General features: G+C 40.9%; 1 protein-coding gene across 1 annotated transcript in view; it reads left to right on the top strand.

Annotated features, from left to right (window-relative positions):
• The window catches only part of LOC115863900 (spermatogenesis-associated protein 31D4-like), a 201,975-nt gene that overhangs the window by 163,602 nt on the left and 18,291 nt on the right, over positions 1-20,082 (top strand). The window contains exon 4 of the mRNA XM_060300808.1: positions 2,188-2,338. Within this exon, the coding sequence (XP_060156791.1) occupies positions 2,229-2,338 (110 nt within the window). The 5' untranslated portion in view covers positions 2,188-2,228. The remainder of the gene's footprint in view (positions 1-2,187; positions 2,339-20,082) is intronic.

Here is a 20,082-nt window from a genome sequence, read left to right as displayed (position 1 = left end):
TATTATATGATATAATATGTAATATATAATACAATATATATATTTTATTTCCTAGCCTTTTATTAAGCTCTTACTATATGTCAGATACAGTGCTTAGCCATTCACTCACATGATCTCATGACATTCCCACCAGAACTTTATGAATTAGATTTATTAGCTATTTTACAAAAGAGGAAGTGAGACTAAGAAAGGTTAGATAACATTTTCAGGATATTACCTATGAACTGCAGAGTTGAGAATTTAACACGTTCCATTTTGTTTTGTTTCAAATTCCAAAGCCTCTGCTCTTAACACTGTACGAACTGCCTTCACTGCCTCATTACACTCGCATGGAATTGCTTCCTTCCTGTTCTGGACTGAGGCAGAGTCTGATTTCACTTGTCTTTTTTCTTTTCCCTTACTTGTCTAGGAGGGAGGGCAGATCTCCATTTCTTACGGCACTTCACCCAGTCCTCTGTCCATGGCAGACATCACGAGTCGATGATTACACTCTGTCCCAGCAAGCTATCTCAAGAATTCCTCTCCCTCTTTTCTACAGGAAGTCACTCCCAGTTAGTTACAGTTGAATCCTATTGCTATTTCTGACTTAGAACAATGCCTCTCACATAAATGTGCTTAGCAAACTGTTGTTAGAGTGTTGCTATTTTCTTCATTTTACAGATGAAGAAATGATAATTAGAGAATTAAATAATAAGCCATTCACCTGGGGATATTAGTGTCTACCTCATTGGGTTTTTTTGTGAGGATTAACTGAATGAATGCACATAAAACTCTTCAAATAGTGTCTTGGCACAAGGTAACTTGGTTATTAGTACTGCTACTCAAAAGCACACATGTGGTATCCATAGAGATAGGAAGGCAATTGGTGGTTGCCAGGGGTTGGAGGGAGGGATGGATGAGGTGTGACTACTTAATGGGTATGAGGTTTCCTTTTGGGGTGACGAAAATGTTTGCAACTAAATAGAGGTGGTGGTCGCACAACATTGTGACTCTACTAAATGTCACTGAATTGTACACTTCCAAATGGTTAATTTTGTGTTGTATGAATTTTCCCTCAAAAAAAAAAAATTCTCAGAGGTTATAGTGGATGGGGCAGGACCAGGGAGATCTGAGAGTGAGGGCTGCCTTTAGTTTTGCTCCCTGGGCCCCTTGCTCACCTCAGCTTAGTCCAAGCCCTGGTAATGTAGCCAGAATTTGGACCTAAGCCTTTTGGTTCTCTAAATAAAGGATCCTTTCCGCTTTAATATGTTGCTTTAGAAATCAGGGAAAGTCTGTCCTCACTGGTGGATAGTTGTGATTTGTGTGCTGATAATTTCAGCTGGAGGGGGAGTTGTCCTCACCTCAGGCAGGAAAACAAGTGAATTTTTAAAGCCCTTTATAGTTTACGAAGCAGTTTTAGAGAACAATGGGTTGCAAATAATAGGAACTTACTGTACGTGAGTAACCCATCTAATGAGCATAGTCAACATGACTCAAAGAGACAGGTGGGCAGGAAGGGAATTCTTGAAACTTTATAGTCAGAAACTTCTCTTCCTGAACTTGGGGTCTGTCTTGCTGACTGCAAAGGAAACGCAAAGACTTCAGAATGGTGTCTGTTAAAAGCAAAGTGACATCATTCTCCTCCCTGGTCTGTAAGCAGCTCCACTGAGTTTGCTGCGGCATTAATGGAGCTGGTGACAGCCGCTTAGTCTAGGCTAAATAGACCTTAGGGTACAGTCATGAATTTGCCATAAGCGTGAAGTGACTGGGAGAGTCCTTGTGAAAACAGAATCTCAGATCTTCCACAGCTAATCTCTTGGCAGTTTGCTTTATTTATAACTGTGTAAGTGTGTTGCAGCACAACCCATTTTGTAAACACAGTGCAAGCAGTAAGATATTAATGAACCGCCACCTCTCATTTTAAGGCAACTTGACATGTAGAACATAGCTAAGAACTAAGTAGCAAAAGGTGGTTTTAATTTATTACATGTTGTTCTTGTCTTTGTGTTAGATGGATTTTGAGGTGGCCTTGACCAGATTTCTGGTCAAAGGGGAAGCCAGTGTCCATGTCCACCATCTGTCTCCTTGTAGCCCTGGCCCTAACGTACCAGTAGAGCAGAGGGGAGTGCACAGCGGTTATTTCTGTTGCTTACAAAACCTTAAAAAGATCTCGAAAACCTTTTCAGGTTTTTTTTTTTCTTTCTTTAGGCATAAACCTTCTCCCTCTGCCACTGGAGATACAGAGATAAATGGCATGGTTTCTGCCTCCAAGATCTATCAGTCTAATGGGAAGATGGTCACCGAAAGAGCTAATTGTGATGTGGGTAATAAAGACCATTCTAAGAGGACTAAGTACCAGGTGAGCAGAGGAGAGGGGATATTCAACTCTATTGATCATATTGGGCTTGGGGGTGTGGAATAGGGCAAGATTAGTGGGGGGTTGAGAGAAGAGATAACATTTAAACTGGACCTTGAAGGATTTCCTTGGACGGTGGAGTGGTGGAAGGGTGTGTGTGTGTGTGTGTGTGTGTGTGTGTGTGTGTGTGTGTGTGTGTGTGTGTGTGTGTGTGTGTGTGTGTGATGGGGACAGAGAGGAAGCTTTTGCAGAGCAATGACAGAACACAGAACTCTGCACGTAGTTGAGTTCAGAAAGAGAAAGACTGGGTGTTGTATGGCTGGAATGTGGGAACCAACTGAAGGGATAGGTTGGGGAAAGAATGAGTTGAACAAATCTTGCGTCCTTATTTCATCAGTGAGAAAAAACAAAGATGTGGAAAAATTAGGTGCCCCGCTCTAAGTTCACAAAGATAAGAATGCAGAGAGTAATGGAAAAATGATGCAAAGGGAAAAAGTGATCTTTTGAGATGCTAAGAATGACAAAGTTTTCTGTATTCCTAGGAATACAGGTGATTTTATCGTGATTTTAGACTGCCTAGGTGTCAGAAAATATAGCATTGAGGGCCTGTCTGAGCAAAGATGTTGAAAGAGATGGTGCTTTAATAGTCTGTGCTGCGAGGTCAGCGTGGGCGAAGTGGGCCTTGGGCTTGTGTCGTTTGTGATCTTACATAGGGTCACTGTTTCTTTGGTTTCCATTTTCAGCATTTTTATTTCCAGATTTGTTTTGGTAATTAACTCTTATCACATGTTGAGGTGAATTTTGGGTGAATAACATTTGTGTTTAAATACATTTTGTATACTCTTTAGGCCGATTTCATTGGCCTGTGGTTAATTTTTTGTCCTTGAGGAATGTAATTCTGTTTTTGCCAAGAGACTCAATGGGGAAATTCTACTTTATCACCAGTTTTAAGTACTTTGAGTATTCTGTATCAATTACAATGATATTTGTTAGAATTTAGAAAATGAAATACATGTGCTGAATATTCGCTATTTGCCAGTCCCACTGAGCTGTTCACTGGTCTGCATCCTGCTCTGTGCCCAGCACCGGCCGGGCTTCCTTGCCTGCTGCTATCCAAGGCATCAGCACATCAGAGAGAAGCTCAGCTCCATCCCTCTTTGGGCTTGGGTGACCACTCCCTCCCCTTCTCTCTGCAGGCCTGGGGATGCTAAGGCTCCCTCTGGTGTTTCTCCATCCTTCCTCCATTTGCTGACCTTAGCCTCCCACTGCCCCAGATCTTTGTAAACTCCTCAATTGCTCTGTATGAAAATTCCACATTTCCTGGAGGACCCCACTGATGCATTATTTAGGTATGCTCAGAGAAGGTATATTGAAGATGCATATATGATAATTTGCATTCATATAGTAAGTTTATTACATAAACTGAATTTAGTGGGGGTACAGTTGGGAAACAACGTTTTTCTTTACGTTAAAATGTAAGGCAAAACATTTTTTAAAAATTCGTACAACTAACAACATGCTTTAGGACTTTTGCTTCCTCACCTCTTGAAAACAGCTCAGGCAGAATCATGTTTGGCTATTACTGAAGAGTTATATTTTCAAGTATTAGAGAACCTAGTTGAATCTAAAAAAAAAAACCCCACACAATGACTCTCCATCCTGCATACAGTTTAAAAGTTTCACCCGAGTTCTTTGCTCTCTCCTCAGCTTAATTCTGACTCAAAGCTTGGGGTTTGGCAGTGGGAAAGATGGGCATTATCTGTACTTTCACTCTTTCCTTTCCTCCCCTGTCCCACCGAACTCCAGTATTACGGATTTTTTTTTTTTTTCTGGCCGTGCCACATGGCTTGCGGGATCTTAGCTCCCCGACCAGGGATCCAACCTGGGCCTTGGCACTGAAAGCACTGAGTCCTCACCACTGGACTGCCAGGGAATTCCCCTGGAATTTTTAAAATATCCAGCTTCAAGTAAGTAAGATACCAGCCTCCCTTACCTGACAAGCTCTGGCTTTTCTGAGAGATTCACTTGAAAGCTTCTTCAGTTGGCTCCAGGCTGGGTGAAAACATCCCTTTCTCATATCTACATATAAGTTCACCTTTGAAGAACTTTCTTTCTGATGAAGCTCTAGTTTTCTCTTTCATTATGCTGCTGGGGAGGTGAGCAATGGATGAGTTTGGCCTCTTTTAATAATTTCTGAGAGGACATGTCCCTAGATGATAGATGATGATCTGTTTTGATAGCTTTGAGGCTTTAGCTAAAATTTCCTGGTTAGACATCAAGAAATGTCTAATCTCACATCCTGTTATGTTTGCATATTTTAAAAGGCATGTTAAGAAAAGAAAAAGATGATGGCCATTCTGACTGGTGTGAGGTGATACCTCATTGTAGTTTTGATGTGCATTTCTCTAATGATTAATGATGTTGAGCATTCTTTCATGTGTTTGTTGGCTATCCGTATATCTTCTTTTGAGAAATGTCTATTGAGGCCATCATCAAAAACTCTACAAACAATAAATGCTGAAGAGGGTGTGGAGAAAAGGGAACACTCTTGCACTGTTGGTGGGAATGTAGATTGCTACAGCCACTATGGAGAACAGTATGGAGGTTCCTTAAAAAGCTAAAAATAGAGCTACCATATGACCCAGCAATCCCACTACTGGGCATATACCCTGAGAAAACCATAATTCAAAAAGAGTCATGTACCACAATGTTCATTGCAGCTCTATTTACAATAGCCCGGAGATGGAAACAACCTATGTGCCCATCAAGAGATGAATGGGTAAAGAAGATGTGGCACATATATGCAATGGAATATTACTCAGCCATAAAAAGAAATGAAATTGAGTTATTTGTAGTGAGGTGGTTGGACCTAGAGTCTGTCATACAGAGTGAAGTAAGTCAGAAAGAGAAAACAAATACCATATGCTAACACATATATATGGAATCTAAGAAAAAAAAATGGTCATGAAGAACCTAGGGGCAAGATGGGAATAAAGATGCAGAACTAGTAGAGAATGGACTTGAGGATATGGGGAGGGGGAAGGGTAAGCTGTGACAAAGTGAGAGAGTGGCATGGACATATATACACTACCAAATGTAAAATAGATAGCTAGTGGGAAGCAGCCACATAGCACAGGGAGATCAGCTCGGTGTTTTGTGACCACCTAGAGGGATGGGATAGGGAGGGTGGGAGGGAGTTGCGAGAGGGAGGAGATATGGGGATATATGTATATGTATAGCTGATTCACTTTGTTATAAAGCAGAAACTAACACACCATTGTAAAGCAATTATACTCCAATAAAGATGTTAAAAATAAATAAATAAAACGATAAAATAAAAAAGAAAAAGAGGAATATAGATGGAAGAAAGTGAGGAAAAAAATTCATGAGAAAATAGAGGGAGACAAAAATGAGGGAAAGTGGAGAGAGAAAAAGCAAGAAAGAAGAGCTCTCATCTTGATGTCCTGAAATTCCTGCTGATGTCTTGCCTTGTATTAGTTGACTCTCAGTGTACCATTGCCCTTGGATGCTAAAGTGTGATATTTTATTTGGAAAGTGTTCAGTGTAGTGAAATAAGTGATAATTTCAAAAAGAAAAAACCAGACATTTAGGAACACTGTGCTAAATTGCTAAAATTTCGTTTTTAATTTTAGCAGACATTGAATTTGTTCCTTTACCATCCATTTCAGCTTCCTTGAGTGACAACCATGGACTTTAGGAGGGATGAACCTTATCTTCAGATCCAGAGGAGGGTCCTGCTTGATCTAAGCCTCTCAGAATAATCCCAGTTCTTTGTCACAGTGATTGATACAGGTTTAAGCCAGTCAGAGCATAGCAGTTCCCATCCTACAGACACTATGTTGGAGTAGTCCAGTAAGAGTGAAGCCTGGGACTTTTGTATGATGATGTTACCAAAAACTGGCTTTGGCCTTGGTTCTACCCTTGGATGTGACTGCAGAACCACCATAAGTGCTGCTGGCAGTCATTTTATGAGGCCAGCCCAAGAACAAAGCCAACATTTGAAGGCAGACAGAACTGAGGTAACTGCAGAAAAATTGAGCCAGAGCCTATAGACCAAACCATGCCTGGGACCAACCCATGGAAAGTCCTATGGACTTTTCAGTTACAGGAGCTAGTAAATTCCCTGAATTTTTAAAGCCAGTTGAATAGCTTTTCTATTATTTGCCACAGAAATAATCTCAGTTGATAACACTTTTATTGCATTTGAGTAATTTAAACTGAATTAAAACAACCAGTCCTCAGTCCTCACTAAAAGACAATATACATTTATAGTTTCTGAATATCAAATGCATTTATAGTTTGTTACATATGCAATGCAAAGGATCGAAACTAAAATCCCAAAAGCCGGACCTCATTGCTTCATTCACACAGAATAAGGGCTATGGAATTTCAAGGAACACAAACTTTAATATTAAAGTTACTTGAAGATAAAGGAAAAATTATAGATGAGCCAGAGCTGAAATGCTTTGAAAGAATGCAGCTATTTTGACATAAACTTCTGCCAAGCTAGGCAGAATAGAAATGAAGAAAAACTGATATGAGTTTAAAGTCTACTGTTTGCCAGTTACTTTCATAAACATTATCACACTGAATTTTTACAATAATCCTTTGAGATTGCTATTATTCCCTCCCCCACCTCCATCCCCATGTTACATTTGTGGAAACAGGCTCGGAAAGGAAAAGCAATTTGTTCAAGATAATATAGTTATTTAGTATCAGAGGCAGGATTTGAGTCCAGATTATGTTCTTTCTACAAACTCGCTGTTTCTTTATAACAGCGGTCCCTAACCTTTTTGGCACCAGGGACTGGTTTCATGGAAGGCAATTTTTCCATGGACCCCGGGGTGGGGGGATGGTTTCAGGATGATTCAAGCACATTACATTTATTGTGCACTTTATTTCTAATTATTATTACATTGTAATATATAATGAAGTAATTATACAACTCACCATAATGCAGAATCAGTGGGATCCCTGAGCCTGTCTTCAGTTGCCACTCACTGATAGGGTTTTGATATGAGTCTGCAAGCAATTGATTTATCATGGTCTCTGTGCAGTCAAACCTCTCTGCTAATGATAATCTGTATTTGCAGCCACTCCCCAGTGTTAGCATCACTGCCTCAGCTCCACCTCAGATCCTCAGGCATTAGATTCTCATAAGGAGCGGGCAACCTAGATCCCTCACATGTGCAGTTCACAGCAGGGTTTGAGCTCCTATGAGAACCTAATGCCGCCGCTGATCCGACATGAGGCGGAGCTCAGGCGGTAATGCGAGCGATGGGGAGCGGCTGTAAATACAGATGAAGCTTTGCTCACTTGCCTGCCTCTCTCCTCCTGCTGTGTGGCCTGGTTCCTAACAGGCCACGGACCGGTACTGGTCCATGGCCCGGGGGTTGGGGCTTTATAAGATGTAGCTGGAAACTACAGGGGTCTGTAATGCCAGCCAGGGTTGGAGCAACTTAGAATGCTTCTAGTAGTTGCTTTGTGTGCCGGAAGTCTTTTAGATTGCAGACCCTGAGCTTTAGCTTTTTTGGTAGTATTTAATTTACAAACAAGTCTGGCCCTCTGCCTTGGGAATAGCAAACACTCAGGAAGAATTGGATTCAGTAGTGTTTGCTTCCATATAACCTAACCAAACACAGGATGCCTTATTCTGATGCACTGCTTCCTTCTCGTTTTCCTAAAAAGATTCATGAACCCTCTGCCAATATGATAAGTGTTGGGGGAAATGAGTTTCTGAATTGTCATTCTAGGAATTGCCTTTTGCAGCTGAAACTTCACCACTTAGTCAAGCCTTCCCCTGCCATCTGCTCAGCTCCAAAACTGCTGCAAAGGTTGAGAGGATCTGCTTAAATTACAAAGAATCATATCTATGATAGAAATTCCATGCCATGAAATCTTCTCTTATTTTCCCAGCTTGTCTGACACTGGCTCCAGAGGACCACACTTTTAGGATCACCAGGGTATCAGGTCTTCAAAGGCAGCCTTTCTTTCTTTCTTTTTTTTTTTTTGCTGTACGTTGGCCTCTCACTGTTGTGGCCTCTCCCATTGCGGAGCACAGGCTCTGGACGTGCAGGCTCAGCAGCCATGGCTCACGGGCCCAGCCGCTCCGCGGCATGCGGGATCCTCCCGGACCAGGGCACGAACCTGTGTCCCCTGCATCGGCAGGCAGACTCTCAACCACTGCGCCACCAGGGAAGCCCCAAAGGCAGCCTTTCATCAACAAATCATCATTTCCAAATATTCATTGGAACTAACCTCATAATCCAAACTTGCAAACTCATCTTGTCCCCAGCTCTGGGCCAATCAGGTCTGAGAGAATTTAAGGAAATCTCCATCAGTTTTGATGGCTTAATATCATCTTAGTCTGTTGGTATTCGTGGAAGTGACTAACCAGGCACACAGCAGGCATTGTCCTTCAGGTCTAATTGTCAGACTCTTCCCCAGTTTTTGTGAGAGAACCTGTCTTACGCCATTGTTCTAGAGCCTACATGCCTATCTTTTCTCCCTGTGCTCAAGCTGTCAGTTTAGCAAGGGCTGAAGTTCTTTTGTTATCAGTTCAGCCCTTGTAAAGGCCTGTGTAGGTCTTTGATGCTTGCTTCCGTGTCTCTCCAACATTTATTCCTTCATTTGTCCACTCATTCATTCATTCAATATGTTCATTTATTAGACAGTTTTCGCCAGTTTGTTCATGCTGGTCATGGCAATTCAAAATGTCTCAGGTCATGCTCCCTAGAAGCAGAGATTGATGTGGGTATTCTTAGCAAGCCATTTAATCCTGAGGGAATGCTGTATATGTGGTGGGGAAACAGAATAGGGCAGGGGAAGAAGCTAAGCTACGATGTGATTTCACAGGACACTCTGGGGAGTGAATGGTGCCATACAAGTTATTCTCCCCATCGGCAAAGGGGCTGGGCTGTTACAACCCTGCTATCGGTCACTGGTTAGCTATGGACCACCCTTGGAGGTGGGTTTGAGTAGAGGCTAATGTGAGCTCGCAAGCACCGCCAGACAGTTCTGTCAGGCAAGGACAGTTTCTCTGGGAGGCTTGGAGTGTGAGCCATGCACTCATGACATCTGAGGCACGATAATGACAAAGTGGATCTAGGTGGAGCACCAATAGTATCTGCATCACAGTGATACCTGATATTGAGTCTCTGAGTGACTCCATAGGAATGGGTCATTGTAAAACAACGTGGAGTTGGAGTGATAGAGCTATGCACATAAGGAGCACATACACCAAGCTAGGTGTGAGTATGTGGGGGAATGCAATAGGGGTGAGATGGAGGAGAAAATGTTCTCAAGGAAAGTTTCCCCAAGACAAATGATTCATAAATTGAGGCCTGAAGGGTAAGATGGATGATGGAAGAGGGAGGAAATTTCCACCAGAGAGCATGAGCATTGGTAAATGGGGCTGCATTATGACTTTTGTGTGCCTTAAGCACTTTAGCCTCTCCTGAGCCCCCTCCTCCATAAAAAATATTAAAAATTATATGTTATGACTATACTGATATAAATATCAATGTAATCCAGGTTGGATTATATTTATTTTTTCTTTAGATTTTAAAAGAGATTGAAACATTTCCATAGTCCCCTAAAGGTACCTTGACCCTGTGCCTCTTATGCCTGAATGGACACGTGGGCCCTGTCAGTGAAGGTAGGAACATGTGGGAAGGCAATCCTGAATAGATCAGTGCTGCTGGATGCTAAGTGCGCCGCTGTTTCTGTCTCCTGGCCTTTGCTCCCATCTGCTGCCTGCCTGCATTTCAACTAACCCTTATCACCGCCTTCCCCTAAGACCATGCTTTCCTGAGACTGGACTGGGTTGGATAGTGTCTCCCCCAAATTCATATCCACTGGGAACCTTAGAATGTCATTATTTAGAAATAGGATCTTTTCAGATGTAATTAGTCAAATTCACATGAACATCTTAGAATAGATTGAGCCTATAATCCAAGGACTGGTGTTCTTATAAGAAGAGATGACATAGAGAGAGGAAGGCCATGTGATGTTTGAGGCAGAGATTAGAGCAATGCAGCTACAAGACAAGGAATACCAAGAATCGCCTGCAGTTATCAGAAGCTAGGAGAGAGGCATGGAACAGATTCTCCCCTAGAGCCCTTAGAGGGAGCCTGGCCCTGCTGACACCTTGCTGTTGAATATCTGGTCTCCAGACTGCAAAAGAATAAATTTACGTTGTTTTAGCCACCCAACTGTGTTATGGTGGAACTTAGTTACGGTAATCCTAGGAATCTGGTATAGACGGTCTTTGCAGAACGTCTCACCTGAATCTCAGGTGTTCCTGGTTATGAGTGGGCACAGTCGGGCCCTGATTTGTCACCTCTTTTCCCCATTACTTTCTGAAGTAGCTGTCCACTTTCCAGCACTGATAGTTAGTCCCTGAGTACTGAAGAGCAAGGAGATGAGTGGACAGACCAGAGAAGTTGCTAAGGTAGCTTTTGTTTCACGGGGCAGTTTCCTTCATTTACTCATTGTATCACACTTACTTTCAGTATTGCTGGGTGCTAGAAGAAAATGGAGCATTGTTTTCAAAGTTTCAAAGAAAAATGTTTGCTTTGGGGGGCAGGAGGAGGAGAGGAAGCTAGGTACAGTAAGTGTACTGTATAATATTTTTCTTTTATCCCTAATTCCAAAAAGCCTGTCCAAAAAAACCAGGCTTTTCCAGTTTCCTAGCCATTTAACAAAAAACTTAATGTGTAAAAAAATTGCTGCATGTGTAATACATGTAAATGTGAAGATAACATGCTGCAACATCTCATAAACTGTGTGCTGCTGGAGGGGAAGGACCACAGCTTTCTCTCTTAATGCTCAGAGTCTGGCACAGTACCTGGAATATCATAATCCTCCAGTAAATGTTTGCTGAATGAATTAATCTGCCATACATTCATTCCCAAGGTGATTTAGCTCACTGGGGTCATGGGGCAGATGTCCCTCATTGTATCACATGCACAAGACCTAAGGTTGCATCTTTTCTTTTTTTTTTTTGATACATTCATTTATTTATTATTTATTTTTGGCTGTGTTGGGTCTTCATTGCTGCTCACAGGCTTTCTCTAGTTGAGGCGAGTGCGGGCTAGTCTTCATTGTGGTGTGTGGGCTTCTCATTGTGGTGGCTTCTCTTGTTGTGGAGCACAGACTGTAGGCGCACAGGCTTCAGCAGTTGTGGCACACAGGCTCAGTAGTTGTGGCTCACGGGCTCTAGAGCACAGGCTCAGTAGTTATGGTGCACGGGCTTAGTTGCTCTGTGGCATGTGGGATCTTCCTGGACCAGGGCTCGAACCTGTGTCCCCTGCATTGGCAGGCAGATTCTTAACCACTGCGCCACCAGGGAAGTCCCATAAGGTTGCATATTTTAAATGGGACCACAGTTTTTTTTTGTGCAAGTGTATGAATGAATAGCTGTATTGTCTAGATATTACCTCCAAACAAGTTCACAAGATCAAATACTCTCCACTTACATGCCAGTATGCTTGACAAAGGTACTGTCCTTTATATACAGTAATACTAGTTCAAAATTATAATTTTACAATGGAAATTTTTTGTTTATGATTGAAAACACATCATTTTTATCAGGTTTACTGGATATGGAGAGTAATTTTAACATTTATGGAGTGTCTATTATGAACCAGGACTATGGTAAGCACTGTATATGCAATATCTCATTCAGTCATCACAACTTACCTATGCGGTAAGTTATTATTATCACCACTTTACTGGGAAGAAAACTTACATTAGACAGATTAATTAATTAGCCCATAAATTTGCAGAGCCAGGGTTCAGATAGTTGTTTTTCTAACTGCAAAATGATCTGCTGGTGAATCTCAAGCTTTAGTGTACTAAAAAACATCTAGGGGAGTTTGACAAAAATACAGATTCTTAGATCTTACTACTAGGGAACCAACAAGTCTAAGGTAGGCTCAAGTATCTATATCTTTAAGTATCACCCAGGTGACCTGGATGCAAGTGGCCCATGGGCCACACTTTGAGAAGCACTGCTTTGTACTATGAGATGTCAGATACACAGTGTGAATTATTCTTTTTTATCTAATGTCTTTGATTTAACATAATTTTCCCCCTTGTGGCTGTCTAGTTTTTCCAGCATTATTTATTGTAATGGCCATTCTTTCCTCACTTCTTGTAGTTTCATTTTTATCATAAATCAAGTGTCCATATATATGGGTTCTGAACATGACCCTCCTGTTTTATTTTTTTCTATATAATTCTTATCATCCATTGTAAACACTCTTTGAGAAATTACACTGTAGACCAAAGGGCAAGAAACATTGGAAAACCCCATGGATCTTTTTGTGAGTGGACATAATATCTGTAAAATTTAGAGATGGCCATTTGCAAAGCAATGCCCAGCATTTCCTGGAATCCTCATTTAAATGTATCTATTTGGTCTACCAAGTACAATTTCTAGTATTTTTAGAAATCTGTCTACAGTTCAGTAACACTCAGGAATTACTCTTTTTCCCTCTCCATATTTGTAGCTCTCACTCCCCAAGACCTCTTTTACCAAATAAGCATTACAACATTTTGGGAAAGAAGTCATCTTTTTTAAAAAATTAAAATTTGTATGGAAACACAAAAGACCCCAAATAGCCAAAGCAATCCTGAGAAAGAAAAATGGAGCTGAAGTCAGGCTCCTTGACTTCAGACTATACTACAAAGCTACAGTCATCAAAACAGTATGGTGCTGGCACAAAAACAGATATACAGATAAATGGACAGGATAGAAAGCCCAGAAATAAACTCATGTACCTATGGTCCATTAATCTACAACAAAGGAGACAAGACTATACAATGGAGAAAAGACAGTCTCTTTAATAAATGGTGCTGGGAAAACTGGACAGCTACATGTAAAATAAAGAAATTAGGAGAATTCCCTGGCAGTCCAGTGGTTAGGACTCAGCACTTTCAGTCACAGGGCCCGGGTTTGATCCCTGGTCATGGAACTAAGATCCTGCAAGCCATGCCAAAGAAAGAAAGAAAGAAAGAGAGAGAGAGAGAGAGAGAGAGAGAGAGGGAGGGAGGGAGGGAGGGAGGGAGAGAGGGAGTGAGGAAGGAAGGAAGGAAGGAAGGAAGGAAATAAATTAGAACATTCTCTAACACCACACACAAAAATAAACTCAAAATGGATCAAAGACCTAAATGTAAGGCCGGACACTATAAAACTCTTAGAGGAAAACATAGAACACTCTTTTAGAACACTCTTTTACGTAAATCACAACAATATCTTTTTTGATCCACCTCCTAGAGCAATGAAAATAAAAATAAACAAATGGGACCTAACTTAAAAGCTTCTGCATGGCAAAGGAAACCGTAAACAAAACAAAAAGACAGCCCACAGAATGGGAGAAAATATTTGCAAATGATGCAACCGACAAGGGATCGATCTCCAAAATTTACAAACAGCTCATGCAGCTCTATGTAAAAAAAAAAAACAAAAAACAAAAAACCTGACAAACAACCCAATTAAAAAATGGGCAGAAGATCTAAATAGACATTTCTCCAAAGAAGACATATAGATGGCCAAAAAGCACATGAAAAGATGCTCAACATCACTAATTATCAGAGAAATGCAAACCAAAACTACAGTGAGGTATCACCTCACACTGGTCAGAATGGCCATCACCAAAAGTCTGCAAACAGGGCCTTCCCTGGTAGCCCAGTGGTTAAGACTCCATGCTCCCAATGCAGGGGGCCTCTGTTCAATCCCTGATCAGGGAACTAGATCCCGCATGCTGCAGCTAAGAGCCTGCATGCCGCAACTAAAAGATCCTGCTCACTGCAACTAAAAGATCTCACATGCTGCAAGGAAGATCCCGCATGTGGCAACTAAGACTCAGCACAGCCAAATAAATAAATATTTTTTTAAAAAGTCTACAAACAATAAATGCTGGAGAGGGTGTAGAGAAAAGGGAACCCTCTTGCACTGTTGGTGAGAATGTAAATTGGTACAGCCACTGTGGAGATCAGTGTGGAGGTTCCTTAAAAAACAAAAAGTAGAACTACCACATCATCCAGCAATCCCACTCCTGGGCGTATATCTGGAGAAAACCATAATTCAAAAAGATACACGCACTCCAGTGTTTACTGCAGCACTATTTACAATAGCCAAGACATGGAAGCAACCTAAATGTCCATCAACCGTGGAATGGATAAAGAAGATGTACTACATGTATACAATGGAATACTACTCAGTCATAAAAAAGAACAAAATAATGCCATTTGCAGCAACATGTATGGACCTAGAGTTTATCAAACTAAGTAAATCAGATAAAGACAAATATCATATATCCCTTATATGTGGACTCTAATTTAAAATGATATAAATAAACTTATTGACAAAACAGAAAAAGACTCACAAATTTCGAAAACAAACTTATGGTTACCAAAGGGGAAACATGGAGAGGAGGGACAAATTAGGAACTTGGGATTAACATACACGCACTACTATATATAAAATAGATAACCAGGGCTTCCCTGATGGCGCAGGGGTTGAGAGTCCGCCTGCCGATGCAGGGGACACGGGTTCATGCCCTGGTCCGGGAAGATCCCACATGCCGTGGAGCGGCTGCGCCTGTGAGCCATGGCCGCTGAGCCTGTGCGTCCGGAGCCTGTGCTCCGCGACGGGAGAGGCCACAGCAGTGAGAGGCCCGCGTACCGCAAAAAAACCCCACAAAAAACAAACAAACAAAAAAAATAGATAACCAACAAGTTCCCTACAGAGAACTCTACTCAGTATTCTGTAACAACCTTTATGGGAAAAGAATCTGAAAAAGAATGCATATATGTATATGATAACTGAATCACTTTGCTGTACACCTGAAACTAACACAACGTTATAAATCAACTATGCTCCAATAAAAGTTTTTTAAAAATTAAAATTAAATATACATACGTTTTAATGTATCTGAAAACATACATTTCTTGAAAACATACATTACATTTCTTGAATGATCAGCCCGTAATCCTCATTTTAAAAAGCTGAAAACTGTAAGGCAGCCATGATTATATTATCTGAAAACAAAGTAGCAGTCCTGTTTTGCCCCCAGCTACTTCTCTTTCTCTTCCCATCTATAACAATGTTACATGCTCTTCATTTCCCATTTAATCTTTAACCACTGTTATTTGCCCTCTGCCCTCACTACTCCAATTGGTCACCTTCAACTTTGTGTCTTCAAAAGTTATCTTTTATTAAGAACATCTTATTTTACATTCAAATGTCATTAGGAAAGAAAGATAAAATGTAGACATAGTAGTATTTACCTCTCAGGTGTTCTGCTTTTGAACAAAATTTTCCCCCTCATGGCAGTTTTCTATTGCCTCAGATAGGGTGCCTATTGTAAATTTAGCTTCATTTAATTTGATTTATAAATGAGAAAAACAACAGATTTTACATATTTTCCCACTGAAACATAAGGCTTCCATTTAAATTTGATTTGATGCCAACATGTAATTTTGATATCCTGTCAAGCAAACTCTTAAAACCATCTTTTCTTTTTATAGTACTATATGATACAGGCTTAAAAGACAGCATTTATGATGAATTGAAGGTGAGGAAACTGAGGCATAGAGATATGAAATCATTTAGCTAAAACCATGAAGGAAATTGTATAAACAACCCAGATTCCACTGTATTGCTTTTCAATGAGTTCCAAGGTTCGAGGCAGTTACCCAGTTGGATCCCCAAGATGGGCAAAAGCTTCGCATTAGAAGTGGTTCAGGGGGCTTCCCTGGTGGCACACTGGTTAAGAATCCGCCTGCCAATGCAGAGGACATGGGTTCGAGCCCTGGTCCGAGAGTCATGTACTACAATGTTCATTGCATCTGTATTTACAATAGCCAGGACATGGAAGCAACCTAAGTGTCCATCGACAGATGAATGGATAAAGAAGATGTGGCACATATGTGCAATGGAATATTACTCAGCCATAAAAAGAAATGAAATTGAATTATTTATAGTGAGGTGGATGGACCTAGAGTCTGTCATAGAGAGTGAAGTAAGTCAGAAAGAGAAAAACAAATACCATATGCTAACACATATATATGGAATGTAAAAAAAAAAGGTTCTGAAGAACCTAGGTGCAGGACAGGAATAAAGATGCAGATGTACAGAATGGACTTGAGGACAAAGGGAGTGGGAAGGTTAAGCTGGGATGAAGTGAGAGAGTGGCATGGACATATATACACTACCAAATGTAAAATAGATAGCTAGTGGGAAGCAGCCACATAGCACAGGGAGATCAGCTCGGTGCTTTGTGACCACCTAGAGGGGTGGGATAGGGAGGGTGGGAGGGAGTTGCAAGAGGGAGGAGATGTGGGGATATATGTATATGTATAGCTGATTCACTTTGTTATAAAGCAGAAACTAACACACCATTGTAAAGCAATTATACTCCAATAAAGATGTTAAAAAAATAATTTAAAAAAAAAGAGAGACTTTGTTGAGATTTTGGGGTGAGGATGGGTTTTCCAGAATATTTCATGATGATTTGAAAAATTAGGAACTCTGTGCATGACAGGGGCACATTTCCACTGAACACGTTCTGTAAGACTCTTCTTATTTCCCTCTAGGGCTTTCTCTACTCTGCCCTGTAGATTTCTACAACATCATTTTCATATTTAGCAGTTTTTCCTCATTGAATGAATTATGACTATAGAAAATCTTGTATTAAAAATATTTTAAAATGAATAAAGTCATTCTATTATTCAATGTAACTGCTTTATTTCCTCACATATTCATAAGAAATGCCATAGATCTTACTGAGAGTTTTATTTTTTTATTTCTATTTTTAAAAATATATTTATTTATTTATTTTTGGCTGTGTTGGGTCTTCGTTGCTGTGTGCGGGCTTTCTCAAGTTGTGTTGAGCGGGAGCTACTCTTCGTTATGGTGCGTGGGCTGCTCATTGCAGTGGCTTCTCTTGTTGAGGAGCGTGGGCTCTAGGGCATGCGAGCTTCAGTAGTTGCAGCCCGTGGGCTCAGCAGTTGTGGCTCACGGGCTCTAGATCGCAGGCTCTGTAGTTGTGGCACATGGGCTTCGTTGCTCTGCAGCATGTGGGATCATCCCGGACCAGGGCTTGAACCCGTGTCTCCTGCGTTGGCAGGTGGATTCTTAACCACTGCACCACCAGGGAAGTCCCGTGAGAGTTTCAATAAATTAAAAAATTACCACCAAGGGATAAGGTTCTGATTATTCAAGCGACCACACTAACCGAAGACTGATCCCCACCCCCACCCCCCGTTTTTTTTTTTTTAAACTCTTCCTCTGAGAGGTGCTCATCTCAGGTCCTAAGACATCTAGTAGAGTCTAAGTCAGGGATCAGAAAATTAGAGGCCACACCTGACCAGTAGCCTTTTCCTGTAAATACGTTTTTATTAGAACATAGCCACACCCATCTATTTAAGTATTGTCTATGCTGCTTTTGTGCTTCAACAGCAGAGTTGAGTAGTTGCAACAGAAAATATATGGCCCACAGAGCTGAAAACATTCACTATCTGGTCTTCCGTAAAACAAAGTTTGCCGACCCTGGTCTAAGATATGTTTCTATATGTTCTTTGACTGTCATTAAGCTACGAGCTCCTTGAAAGCACAAACCAAATATGATTTTTCTTTGTCTCTTCAGTGCCTGTCACATTGTTGTGATGGAAGGAAGTGCTCAAATTCAGCATAAATGAAAGTAACCTAATCCACCTGTATAAATACTCATGCCACCCCGCTACTCCCAATCTTAAAGAATATGGGAAAGAACTATTGAAAACCAGGCATAGGATGATTTCCTATCAGGACAATTTTAGGTTGATTTTCAGGAAAATCTATATCAATCAGGCAAACTCAGATCTTGGTGTGCTGCAAAGGGTTGCTTCTTTTCTTATTCTAGCAATCCAGGGATGGGAAGGCAGGGATGTGAGGAAAGGACCAATGCAACTTTTCAGCTCCAAGAGAATTTTCGTACCTAGTGATTTCCCTAAATATTTATAAGGATGTCCCAGTGTCAGGTGCTGGGCAGCTTGGCCACGGAAAAGCTAAGTGGGCATGCTGGGGATATTTGTATTCCCCACTCACTCATTCCAGTAGGTAGATTCTGTTTTGATGTTTGGTATTATGCGAAAAAGCAGGTTTTGGGGAAGCAAATGTAGGTTGCTCTCTGTTCTCTTTCTCCCTTTGTTTGAATGCTCTTGGTTGACGTCCCTATATAGGTAAATCAGGGAAATGACTAGAAAGTATATTAGTTTTTTAAAAAAGTTCATAGATCTGATATCTTGTTTGAGTAGGCATTGGAAAGGGCTCAGGAAAATACTTCTGGTTAGTTTGCTTAATAATCACGCCAGAGAGCAAATAAGTTTATTACCAGTCTGACCCCTTCTCACACTTCTGCTGTTAGATATCACTAACAGATCGCTGTGTTCTTTCAGAGAGCCTCAGAATCCTCCTTAACATGTTCCAAGAAGCTACCACCACTTAGTCAGAATTGGCATATGAGATGGAAACGTATTTTCCAAAGTTGGTTTTATATATGTCAGAATGTGAGAATCTGATTTCTTCCTTAGCTCCCCATGTGGTAATTGATCCAGGCCTTGAAGGTAGTAACTGGGGAGGCCTGCCAGACCAAAGCATTCTCAGCAGAGTACAGAGCGCAAACAAAGGTGTGAGGTGACCAGATGGAGTAAAGCAGAGTGTGCAGTGGAAAGTCACATGAAATGAATTTGGAACAGGAAGGAGAAGCCAGATTTAGGTGGACATTGGCATACAGGCCAAGACTCTTGAATGTGATTTGTAAAGTCAGTGTTCCCAAAGGATGGCCAAGGTTCTCCAGAGAAATAGAACCAATAGGATAGAGTGTACGAGTGTATACACACACACACACACACACACACACACACACACAGAGACAGACAGATGGGGTGAGGATTTATTTTAAAGAATTAGCTCATGTGATTGTGGAAGCTGGCAAGTTCAAAAACTGCAGTGCAGGCCAGCAGACTAGAAATTCCGGCAGGAGTTGATGTTGAAGTCTTGAATCTGAAGGCAGTCTGGAGGCCGAATTCCTTCTTATTTGGAGGACCTCAGTCTTTTATCTCAAGCCTTTCAACTGATTGGATGTGGCCCACACACATTATGGAAAGCCATCAGCTTTACTCAGAGTCTTCTGATTTAAATGGTAATCACATCTTAAAAAACCACTATAACTGTAACATTGACTGATGTTTGGCAAACAGTGGGACACCATACCCTAGCCAAGTTGACATTAAAATTAATCATCACAGTCAGCATAGGTAATTTTCAATGGTAGACATATTTGTGTTTTTAAATTTGTATTATACATTTAAATCTCATTTACATAAAACTTCTGATTTCATAGAAATTATTGGTTGGAACAAAGGTAAATGTATTTAAGTAAAACAGAGTTGATTTAACGAAAATTATTAAATAAATATTGGGTAGAGATGGCCTATGGATATGGTGAGTATGTGAAGGTTGTACTGAAATGACTGACATTAGAGAATGGTAAACAACAGAGAATTGCTATACTCCTGCAAGGAAATGTCATAAGGAAACGGGGTTTTAGGAATATTAATTCTGTTGCCCTGAACAAAGGCCACATATAGAAAAAAAATTCATCAACAAATAATAAATGTGGGGACTTCCCTTGTGGCACAGTGGTTAAAAATCTGCCTGCCAATGCAGGGCACAC

This window comes from Globicephala melas, chromosome 6, assembly GCF_963455315.2.
Source record: "Globicephala melas chromosome 6, mGloMel1.2, whole genome shotgun sequence".
Classification (NCBI taxonomy): Eukaryota; Metazoa; Chordata; class Mammalia; order Artiodactyla; family Delphinidae; genus Globicephala; species Globicephala melas.
This window is presented reverse-complemented; position numbering and strand designations above follow the sequence as displayed.